At 41.4% G+C, this 12,787-nt stretch overlaps 1 protein-coding gene across 1 annotated transcript; it reads left to right on the top strand.

The window, feature by feature from the left end:
* The first annotated feature begins 5,669 nt into the window (after positions 1-5,669).
* On the top strand, positions 5,670-12,509 carry LOC126263746 (uncharacterized). The gene is made up of 2 exons (XM_049960928.1): positions 5,670-5,743; positions 12,082-12,509. The coding sequence occupies exons 1-2, from the start codon at positions 5,729-5,731 to the stop codon at positions 12,448-12,450; spliced, it is 384 nt and encodes a 127-aa protein (XP_049816885.1). The 5' UTR covers positions 5,670-5,728; the 3' UTR covers positions 12,451-12,509.
* The last annotated feature ends 278 nt before the right edge of the window (positions 12,510-12,787 follow it).

The following is a 12,787-nucleotide window of genomic DNA, read 5'->3' as shown; positions in this document are numbered from 1 at the left end:
GCCCCATAAGTGAAGAGACGCAGTCTGACAAACCTTATTTCACATTTCATGATGACAAGGAACTTATATTACAATGGAAGTTTGGAAGGGGATTTTAACATATATTAAAGCAAAACAAGTCTGCAACCAGAACCCTCCCCATATCTCATGTAGCTACCTTATGTATGTGTCTATGAATAAATAGGCTTAATTCCTTCGACGCAAATATCTTCGCACTTTGTATCCTGCAACAGCTACAAAATTGAGAATTCTGACCTAGTTCAAATGGTTCAAATGGCTCTGAGCACTATGGGACTCAACTGCTGTGGTCATTAGTCCCCTAGAACTTAGAACTACTTAAATCTAACTAACCTAAGGACAGCACACACATCCATGCCCGAGGCAGGATTCGAACCTGCGACCGTAGCAGTCGCACGGTTCCGGACTGCGCGCCTAGAACCGCGAGACCACCGCGGCCGGCTCTGACCTAGTGTGATAACAAAATATCGAGGTCTATGTCAATGCAACCAAATGCCTTGAAGGCCCATTGCAGTATGAAATTACCTGGCTAGCTGAAAATTTCATGTAAAGTAAGTTGAGTGCCATCGCTGCTACAGGTGCTTTATTCCCCCTCTGCATCAGATATTCTAAAAACGAAACATAGTTGCCCAGAAGGTAGTACGGAACTGACTATGTGTTAAGATTTTAATAAACTCCATATGCGGCAGCGCAGGGTTCATTTCCGTCTCTTTACGACGTACCTGCACCTATCTGTGAACATTGTCTCAGAAGATCATCAGTAGGAAAGCCGAGTGATACCTACTGTACTTCGACGTGAACCAGGCTGCAATTTAAGTCACTAATCTACTTTTCGGGAGAAAGTTTTCACACAAATGAAAGGTTGGAAATTTTGTCCTCAATTAATATATTCTGAAACTTAGGTGAACAAGTGTCACTGCCAAGCCCTTGCTAGTCTTAACACAGTCACTCACAATCCCTTTCACTCACGTTAGCAAGATTATGGTGTTGCATTTACCGATAACGTAATAGCTACAAAAATACTGATGGTTTTTGATTGAGAATGCTCGCCAAATATTATGTCGGTACCTAATGCAGTCACAGTTTTAGCCACCGACCTGCTCAATACGCCACGCGGAATATATTTCTTTTTTCGTCACAAAATTCACTTAAAATTTCCGAAATGTCTACACACACACAGGAATAATTATGCCGTCACTTTCCAACACTTTTGATGTATGAAACACTGCTAGATCCGGCAACTTATCATTTCCATCGGAACTACTACTACACACGTCCGAACTGTTTCATGGCTAGGCTTCGACCATTCTCTAGAATACTCAAAGTCTTCCCAACCAGCAGAGAAAGGAGCGCGAAGAATATTGCTTTACCATTGGTCAGTTTACTCAACAGCCAAAAGAAAAACAATATTCTCCCGTGTCAGTCCGTGCTTTTCATCAATAACCAATCGCAAAATAGTAAACCTAACGACTGCACTTTTTACCGACGTAATTATCTAATATGCTGAATTTTTGCTTACGCATAAATTTATTTACTATTGTTATTTATACCTGAATTAACTTTCCCTTTACCATAAACTTACTTTACAAATCCATCCTACAAAAATCCCATTTGTCCATATCCATACTTCTTCAAAATGTTCCCACGCTAAATCCTACAACGTATCTCGTTATACAGTTATCTTCATATTAACCTTAAACCACACCCACGCATCATTCATACTGCTAAAACACATAACATTATACATACACAAAAGACATAATAACTTTACGAAAATACTAGAACAGTTTATGAAAAACATTCTATTGCTTTAGTGAACTCTAGTGGGCACAATCGAAACTAAAATCACAGTCCCCCTATCCAATATGGTCCTCTATCGGCTGATACATAAACTAGGTGCGCGTCCAGTCCCGCGTCACCATCTGTCACTATCCATCTCTGAGACACATCTCCCACTTAACCGCCTCCAAGGCAGGATCGCTATACGGCGCTACGCGTCACATACTATTGAAAAATGTGCTTGTAAGAATCCCAGATGGTGGGAATACTGAGCGTATATTGTTGAAAAGGGATAAAAGTCTTATACTTCACATAAAAGTGCTCCACAACGGGGCATTTGACTTTGCATAGACAAACATTTACAAGAGACAAAAGAAATCGTCCTACATTCGTATAGACGCCCATGATATTGTGTAGTGAGTGGAAAGGCAATGAGATACACAATTCGCGACCCAGGTGACTGAACAGAAACTGGATAATGATTCTCACGTGTTCTAGCGAGGATATGAACTGAGACAAGCAAATGCTATTTTACCCACTTGATTAAGACAACAGAACATCTCGTGTAAATAAACCTTAAGTTTCTCAAAGGACGTCTGTACAAACCATCTTACCATGAATTTTAACGATGGCGCTTCAAGTCCCTAGAGCTGTATCACAAACGTCTGTGCTAAACAGCCGGTGGGTGTGGCCGAGCGGTTCTAGGCGCTTCAGTCTGGAACCGCGCGACCACTACGGTCTCAGGTTCGAATCCTGCCTCGGGCATGGATATGTGTGATGTCCTCAGGTTAGTTAGGTTTAGGTAGGTCGAAGTTCTAGGGGACTGATGACCTCAGATGTTAAGTCCTATAGTGCTCAGAGGCGTTTGAACCATTTTTGTTTTTTCGTACTAAACAGATCGGCACAATCCCAAAGTAGCCATTGCCAGAACTGTGCGTATTCACAGCAGCAAGCTCTGGCCACTGTCCGTCGGACCCTCTCTAACCGCTTCTGCCCGAAAAGCAATTTCATTGCACGGCCCACATCAGAGATTAAGTGAAGAGATGCCTTGCAGTTCCCAACCAAAGATAAGCTGCTCTAGCAGAAGGAGTGAATGACTATAGATTCTTTGAGACAGCAAGTAATTATCGATGCAGGAGTGAATACGTAGCATGATAGGCATATAAAGAAATCGACTTTCAAGTTTTGATTTGGAAGGAAGTTCTAAAAAATCAGACACTACGGTGCTGACAGAAAGCCTTGTTCTGAGAATGTTTAATATTTTTGAATTTATAACTAAATGTACAGGTCCTTTCTGAAGTAGGGCCTATTTAAAGTTTTCCCATCTTGTTAACTAAAATGTTGTGTGTCTTGGCCAATTGACGAAGTTGTTTAGAGTGAAATAACATTTGAGACACATTTGTAGTTTCTTTTAAACAGGCAAAGCGCCCATTCCTCCACGCCCCCATCAAAATAAATCATTTGTCTGCATTAACTGGAGAACATGTTGAACTCGCTAAATCTTTTGATATAGTTGTTTGGTAGACATTGTTTGTAAAACTGAATAAAATGGAAAAAAACGGGAGATATGAGGGACTGATCGTCAGTTTAAACAGAAATCACGGTGTAGAAAGAATTATCAATGGCACCAAGAAAAAGATAAAGGTGACCGACAGGACTGTCCTCTTCCTCCACATTTATTTAATTTATTTATAGAAAGGGTAATATAAACAATGAAAATTGGCACAACATAGATCAAAAGTCATGGTAAACAAATACTGTGTAAACGAATTGCTGATGATAAACAAGTTCTAGCCGATTCTGAAAAGTACTTGAACTGTAAGTTAAAAATATTGTATGATACCTCCGAAAATCACAAACTATAAATAAAACAAACAAGACTACAATAATGCTAAAGGTTAATGCGAACAGACAAGTAACGGTAAACATAATTATAGCCGCGCGGGTTATCCGCGTGGCCTTGGGCGCCTTGCTGCGGTTCGCACGGCTCCTCCTGTCGGAGGTTCGAGTCCTCCCTCGGGCATGGGTGTGTGTTTTCTCCTTAGCGTAAGTTACTTAGATTAAGTAGCGTGTAAGCTCAGGGAGCGATGACCTCAGCAGTTTGGTCCTATACGAACTTACACAAATTTCGAATTTTCCATTATTATAGAAGACAAAATACTAATGAAAGTAAATTAAATTTTTCACTTGGGAAGTAGAATAACAGGTGGAATCAGAGGTATGACACCGTCCGCACATCCCTCTGAATGCCCACACTACCGACCGACTGCCGCGTCATCCTCAAACTACAGGTGTCACTTGATGATGCGGGTGTGGAGGCCACGTGATCAGCACACCGGTGTCCGAGCCGTTGTCAGTTTTCGTGACCGGAGTCGCTACTTCTCAGTCAGGTAGCTCCTAAACTGGCTTCACAAAGGCTGAGTGCACCCCGATTGTCAACAACGCTCAAGAGACCCGAACGGTCACCCATCCCAGTGATAGCCAAGCACGACAGCGCTTAACTTCCGGTGTCAGAACAGACCCGGTGTTATCACTGTGGAAAAGCCATTGGCCGACAGAAGTATAAATGATGTTAAAAGAGAACTGCAGTAACTAAACATGACACAATAAATAGGATTAATTTATTGACAAGCAATTATATGAATATATAAAAAAGAAATAAATTTGAAGCACTTGTGTTATTAAGTTTTTATATTTCCATCCTTGTGGTTGGAGGTCTGGGTGACGACAGCCGTTCAGTACCGTAAGAAAATGAAACATCTACAGCCGTCCTTAAGATGTCATTTCTTGTGTAGCTATCAGTTTCAGCGCTTCAGTGCACTTTCTTCAGGTCTTAGTTGATGCTGATGGGGTTTCTCGAACCATCAACTGTCAATTCCAGTTGGAGAGACGGCATCACAGTTACGAGTGGTCTGCGTAAATCAATTATGTTGGCCGCTGACGCGTCGTATATATGGATCGTGATAAGCCCTTCAGCATCAACTAAGGCCTGAAGATGGTGCACTGAAGCCCCGAAACTGGTAACTAGACAATAATGACGTCTTAAGGACGGCTGTACGTGTTTTATTTTCTTACATTTGTGCTATGGCTGTCAACGGTGGACTCTGTGGAAACAATTACACAAAGAATTTGAAGCAACAGAGTTGTGGATCCGGCACACAGTGTGAAAGCCACAAAAAAAAATCCCGAACTGAAGGGAAATCTAATGAACAAACACTAAAAGAAATTAAAGAGAAAATGGAATTTATTAACATGATACAAACAATAAAAACTAACCAAACGGAACGCCTAACTGGACATAACAGATTCGCAAAAGCAAACCAGAACGTAAATCCTGAGGAAAAATGACGTGGTACGCCGTATTACAAACTGTTGCTAGTGGAATGAACTGCAGCAGCTGCAACAAAATGGTACAAATGGCGAGGAACGGAGGAGGGTGGATACATCAAGAAGCCATTACCATTACTGTCTGATGATGATGTCTGCGTTTTATGGCTAGGAGCATGGGTGTTACCTTTCATTGCTTTCCGCTTCGCATTTACACTCAGACGCCGTTAAAACATTTCTACCGTGAAAAAGACGCATTTAATTCGGTTTCTCCTTCCATATAGGAGCCTTCTCGCCCTCCTACTGCTGCGAGGTAACAGGAGGATATTAAAGCAGCAATAAGTTGCATATGACTTGAGATCGACGCCACCGTGCAGCGCAGCGCAGCCTCTTTGGCCTTTGATGAATCGGCGCTGCTCGCTTCAAGAGACGCGTTGAGAAAGCACCCGTGCTACGTCACACACGAGAGCCGATGCGTCACCTCAGACGTAATACGCCGAGCAATAAATACGTGCTGCGGTGCGGACAGGCGGGGTAGTCTCTCAGTGGCGGTGGGACTTCGTGTCGTGTCCAGCCGCTGTGCGCTGCGTCAACCCACTCAGGAATGGGGCTCACCAAGGTAACACACGGCTGTCACACCTTTCTTGTTTTCCTTTTCTTGTACATAGCCTATTGGTGTCCTTTATCAGTGGTCACAACATAAATGGTGATTTTAGAGTAACGCGACGTACGCATTTGGCCCTCCGTATATTTCAGCCAAGTGTTTATTTTTGATTATATATTATAAATGACTATAAATTTTATATACTTTAGTAATTCTAAAATAATGGTTCCGTATCTTGCCGATATAAAATAGACGTTGGAGAACTGAACGCGCTACTGGACAATATTTTTCTTAATAACGTACAAGAAAGATATTCCTATATACGATGCATTCTTAAATCGTAATTATCCTTCCCTAATATCTCATTCCAAACTCACAAATCAGTACGAAGCACACACTGTAAAAATGATCACTAATACTGATTAGGCAGTGCAGACCGTTTTTGTGTAGATACTGTTCCGTTGAGATGTTACAAAGTTCCAAGGATGATGGAGAAGGTTAAATGTATCAACATCAGTAGAGGGACCCTGGTCCGGAAACGACCGAATCGAACGTTAATCGAAAGTCATTCTGATACCACTGACGGTGGACCTCTTCTACTGAAAGCTCTTCTCTTTCCACATTTTGGGAGGATATAGTATGGACCAAAACAAGAAAACTGTTTAGTATGAGAGAAGGCTTAACAGTAGAAAAGACGAACCAGTGGTCTTACTACTTAAAGTATTCGTTTTAGAGCCCATGTTTACCAGACCTTTTCTCTTCTTTTTGTCGGTACTATCCCTTCTCAAATATAGAAAGCAGAGACGTTGCAGTATATTTTTTGAGAAACATTTGTGTCCGTGATAGCTCTGTGTCATGTATTGCGTTTCGAAATAAATACGTTTGTTACATGCATAAAGTATTCTGGGGCATGTGGACCGATGTTGTGGTTTGTGAGAAGTATGTTTCGATTACTCTAATCTTCTAGCGTTTACGATCCTTAAAAGCCAGTTAATAAGCTGTATGTGTTTTTTATGTTGACTCGTTTGTGCAGCTCACGTTCTCTTTCCATAAAAATGGCAAACTACATCCATTTGATCCTTTTTACTGCTTTCAAGCCTAGCGCTCCAACACTTGACAACCCCCACACACCAGACCTGTAGCCTAATGCCTAGCGATATTCCCTACCAACCTAAACCCTCTTTTAGCTGTGCAGGTTCGACTTCCACACTCCAGGTTTTCAGTACAGTCTATTACTCTTGTATTCCCTTTTCCGATGCTCATGATCCTCGTCTAAAACACTATCCATTCCCTTCAACTGATCTTCCTCGTCCTTTGCCATAGGTGACTGAAATACGATGAAATCGACGAACCGATGATTTTTATTTCTTACACTTGCTTTTGAATTTCTTTCATATCTTCCTTTTTGTTTCCGTTACTGCGTGCTTGTTTCAAAGGTTGGATGGCATTAAGAATAGATTGGAAGATTGTTTCACTGCTCTCTCACCTAATGGCTCTCAAGTCTTCAACTGAAATAATTGCAGCCCGGTTTTTCAACGAGCTGTAGACAACGTTTCGCAGCTTCGTCCCTGAAAACTTCGAAAATTATTGTGTATTTCCACAGTCAAAATTGTAAAAATATTCTTCGAAATGTGCAAAAGTTTTATTGTCATTGATGTTTCACCTACGATTTTCGAAAGCCTTCCTCAGAGTGTATAACCAACTGCTAGTTAGACAAATACCCTGAGGAAGGCGCCTTGCAACAGTCGCCGAAACGTCGAAATTTTACATATGGTAATGCGGCCTCAAACCCAGAAGAACTTTATTGACTGTGACAACGGCTGTAGAAGCCCACGTTTACAATATTCTCTTATTTTGTGGCCAATTTTGAGTTAGATGTCCTGCAGTATACGTCAATGACATAAACTCAATCATTTCAAAATGCCATAAAAGGCAGAAACCTGGGACGTAAAGAAACAAACAAAAGTATAGTCAAATCGCCATGTGTTCATTTAAAAATTATCAATATCAAAAACTATTTTCTAATACACTAGTTGCAGCCTCAGTGTTCCCTTACACAGTATGTGGGTTTTATGTCGGTCACAGGATAGTTCTGTCTGTCGTTGACTGTGCTACTCTCTATCAGAGGCCTACGCTAACTTTTTAATGAGATATGTTTCCTGCAGGTGCGTTAAGCATTGTTTTCCTTTGTAAATTTATCCAACATGTCATCTAATTGTAACACCCTGCCATTTATTCCCTTCAGTCATGTCAGAGAATTTCCTCTCTTGTTTGTTTTTTGTTACTGACGCGTTACCCTGCTACGTTGTAGAGCAGATCTATCTTAATTTTTGCGTAAGTTTCTAGTTTATTATTGTAATTTTTTCACAGTTGTTCTACTACTCACTATTTGTTACAGGGCTTCGATGTTCTGTTCATTCCCTGTCTTATGAACCCCCAAAGTTGTTTTAGGTAATCTGAGGGGATAAAATGTTAGTAAAGTCCTTAATACAGCATACTGGTCACTTTGATGAATGTAATCTTGGCAGTAAGAGTTCGACGCGAGAAAGTTTCAGAAAGTCGGAAGACAGGTACCGTTTTTGGACGTGCCCGTGACCACACGATGAACGAAGCCGACCGGTGTGTTGGTGTATCAAGCTCTATTGAGGGAATCTACAGGGAATGGTGCAGCAGTCGCAGCAATGTAATATGGGGTAGGGCAGTGACGTTGAGACGATCACAATAGAATCAGACCGCAGATGGATGTCGTACATTGTCACCGGCAGTTGGTATTACATCCTGTAGGAATTACTGCAGTCAGTGACTGCAAGGTCACCTCCTTTAGTTTCTGAATGAACACTGCATAGCGCATTGCGTGTAAAGGACATTTCTAGTATGGTATGAGGTAGCTCGCTGAGGCATGCCTTCAAAGGGCCAAACGTATCAGGGGCGTGTAGAGTAGTGTCGCCTCTTTTCAAAAGGCACAGCGCATCGAGTGCTCCTGTAGCCCAGACAGTCGTTCGATACGCAGTGTTTGGAAAGTGGGGTTCAGGTCGGAGGTGGTTCTCTGACATTTTGATGGTGTTTTTGCAACCATGTCGTGAGTATACTAATTACACATTTTCTCAACGAGAGTGATCAACACTCTCGTTGAGAAAAGTTGATTTTTTTGTTCAAAATGTTTAAATGGGTGTGAATTTCTAAGGGACATTACTGCTGAGGTCATCGGTCTCTCGACTTACGCACTACTTAATCTAACTTAACGCTAAGGACAACACCCGCACCCAGGACTCGAACCTCTGGCGGGACGTATTTTTTGTCCACATCTTAGTAAAGAGTGTATTCTGAATACTACTGTCTTCGAAGATGGCAGCTATTGTGTTTACGGGACCGGACGCTTTTGATACTGGTCTGACGAAACTCAGGCAACTTATAGTTCCCTACACGCTCCGCTAAGGCAACCAATCTGAATGCCATAAAAGTGCCTTGGACTATTCTCAAGAGTAGGTGAAACGTAGCAGTTATCGTACCTAGCAATTTTTTTAGCTCTCCAAAATGTAAACATCAATTAGCAGCTTTGGCTGGATACTGCATATCTGAAAAATCTGGTGGACTTCCTTCCTTGCCGAATCCAGGCTAATATCAAGGATGGACGTGACGCTGCACGGTACTGGCTTGGCGTCTCCTGGCTGAAACTAATTTTGTAACTGGTCTGCTTACTTCATTTCTGTCTTTTCGTTTACAGTTGTTTCATACTTTAACATGTTTCTGCATCCATTAAGACATACCTTAGTGTTCAGCACATGGTCAGTGATGGGCAGCATGATGACATATCCCTTACTGTCAGGCAACAATGGCTTTGGGGATGAGAACGATCTGTCTACCATAGTTAAGCAGATATGACGTTATAAACAATGAGAGGCGTGAAAAATTGCCACATCATACATTACGTTTTTATCTATTACTTCCGTACTAGTAACTGCATCCGAAGTGCGTTTCGCAGACAGTATCCATATACGAGGGGCGTTCAGAAAGTAAGCTCCGATCGGTCGCGAAATGGAAACGACTATGAAAATCCGATAAAGCTTTGCACAGATGTGTTGGGTAGTGTCTCTAGTATAACCCCAGTTAGCATCACGTCGCTCTTCTCATTTCTGAGCTCGCAGTGAGTGCGTAAAGATGTCTAGAAAATAGTGTCTGCCGCCAAGTACGAGGGCCTGGTGAGCAATTTCGCCTGAAGCTATGCAGCTAACATTACATAACTGTCGTGCTGTTTCTTCTTCAAGACAATTCTCAGCCGCATTCTGCAGGGGCAATGAAGATGCTCCTGCATCGTTTTCAAATGGAAATGTGAGATTACCCACAATACAGTCCGCAATTGTCTCCCCCTGAGTTTCATCTCTGGTCACATGAACCGCTGTCTTTGAAGACAACATTTTGACACAGACAACGAGGTGTAGGCCAGCGTGGAGAATTGGCGGAAAGCACTGGCGGCTGCCTTCTATGATGAGGCTATTGAAAAGTTGGTACAACGCTATGACAAAAGTCTAAGTCAGAACGGCTACTACGTAGAGAAGTAGCTGAAAGGTGTAGCTAATTGTTACAAGTAAAACATTTCTGATGTTCACTGTGGTTTCAATTTGGCAATCAATCGGAGCTTACTTTCTGAACAGGCCTCGTACTCCGCTAAATACGCGAACTAAAATATATCATGCTATCGCACATCGTTTAGGACATAGACCTCATAAACACCGAGGTGCACCATGGATGATCCTTAAATATGACTTCTTTGCTACTCACCCTATTTGCAACAAATTTAGCAGACGGTACGCACATATGCCGCTGAATGTTCTTACACAAAAATATCATTGAACGACACGTAGTTCAAGAGATATGACGTCATAAACACGCATGAAAAATAGTCGCTTCATACACGAAATAACAACACATATATTCTTTGCTATCACGACACTCCTACAGTCGAGTCAACTGAAGGAAATCCCTCACATCAGACAGCTTTCAACGGGGAAGCGGAAACGGCTGCTTACAGTTTACTTTAAAAATGGTTTCGTTTAATTTGAGATTTCGTACTGGCTTGCTTGGTTGCTTGTAACGTTGCTGTTGTTTAGCTTTGAGCGTTTCAAGCTGCGAGAGAAACCAAATATATCTGCTTGCGAGAATACAGAATGAATTTCGCGCTGTTTTACACTCTTACTGACAAAATGTGCAACTTACTAAATCCTGAACTTCACTATTAATCTCTCTAATTAAACAAAGTGGTCCCTGTGCGTTAATTATATGTCTAATAATGATGATCATGAAATGGTCCCTGTGCGTTGATAATTTTCGTAGCAAACTGATCCTGAAATGAAAATAGCTTACCTCGTAATGTAATTGCCTGGAAACGCGATGCTTGCTGCTCTCTGCGAACCAGCTGCAAATTTCCAACTGCAGTTGCCGCGAGCTAAGTGCAATGCTCCAAACAATAAGTAAACTATTTTATACACATCATTGAGTGAGTCACGCTTTAAATATAAATGAGTTGGATCGAGGATGTGGACAATGCTCTTCTGTGAACAGTTTCTTTAACAAACTGTTTTTTAAATTATCTGATATATTATTACTTGTATGTAATTAATGTTAAAGAATTCATCAACATTGACAGACGGCAACATTAATACCAAACTCTTACTCTCAAAAATGTTAGACAAATAATTAATAAACCGGAAAATTACTTTAAAGTGATAATTTTAATGAAAAATTTGAAGTTCACTGATTTGGATGTCCCTTCAGCAATGCTAACTACTCGCGACTGCAGTAGCAATAAATCAAAATATTACCTTCAATCCCTTTCATACTCTTTTTATTCCAAATGACTAATCAAATTCTTTTCCTTTATTTCACAATATTCAAATAACTTTACTTAAACAAAGATGCATTTAACTCTGCGTCTACAACGGCACGAATCCTCTGCTCAGCATCTGTCGCACTACTACTGTAACATAGAACTCCCGCGCTCCTCGCTGACAAACAGCGATGACAAGACAAACATATACTCAAGTTACGCAGCTACTCCGACCAAAGACTGCGCGCGCGTAATCAGCGCTTGAGACATCCTAAGTATCTACAAAATTCCAGATATGCAAATAACAAACTCCCAATAGACCTGTTTCACTGTGGCAGGAAAGAATTGAAATCTATAGAGCTGTGAAGAGGTGTTGCCATAAAGACGGGATCAACTCAATCGAAGATTCACTGCCAATTAATCATATATTGCTATGTTACTTTAACTATAAGCCAGCGATTTAGTTCCAACTGCTCTACAACATAGCTTGCTCTTTCAGCCATATTTAAGAAAGCTCGTTTTCTTTCAGATATGGACGATAATTTTACTCTTGTGCATGGCGTCGTCCTACGACGCTGCTCCCGTGAATGAAGGCGACGTCAACACCGCACAGAATCAACCGGAGTCCGTGGATTCGAGAAGTGGGACCGACGAGAGTACAGCAACCGCCCAGGGCAGCGTTACGAATGGGAAGTCAAGAGACGCTACACACGTATACATCCCCGGTGATGGCTTCGGAGTCGCCAGTCTTGAAAGGATTACAGACGGTGGCAAAGATCAGACTGAGTTGGAAGCAGAGGAGCAGCCGTCACCCGAAGAAACCATGAAAACAGCTGCTGCTATCATTTTCCCGCCTTTATTCGATAACGCAGGGCCCTCTGAAAACGGCTCCCAGTAATGATCTCTCGCGTCATCTTCAATTGAAGCAGTAATTTACGACACACCAATCGTGCCAGTCGAGTGCAAGTGTTGTGGCCTTCACTATTTATGAATTACTATGAAGTACTTCAGAATGCAGTATACATTTTTGGTTGACTTGTATCACTTTACACGTTTGTATTCGAATCTTCTCCTAATATTTACAACTTCCTGTAATGTTATTAATACATCCATACGAAATGCATTAAAAATAAAAAAAATTATGAACGTTTTTTATCATTTCGCAAATATCTGTATTGGAAAATTCTGAGCAGCTTTTGTTACCCCTGACAGTACCTCACAAATTTCTTTAAACT

This window comes from Schistocerca nitens, chromosome 6 (assembly GCF_023898315.1).
Source record: "Schistocerca nitens isolate TAMUIC-IGC-003100 chromosome 6, iqSchNite1.1, whole genome shotgun sequence".
In the NCBI taxonomy this organism is placed as follows: domain Eukaryota; kingdom Metazoa; phylum Arthropoda; class Insecta; order Orthoptera; family Acrididae; genus Schistocerca; species Schistocerca nitens.
Note: the sequence above shows the minus strand (reverse complement) of the source record. Positions and strands in the feature narration are given on the sequence as shown.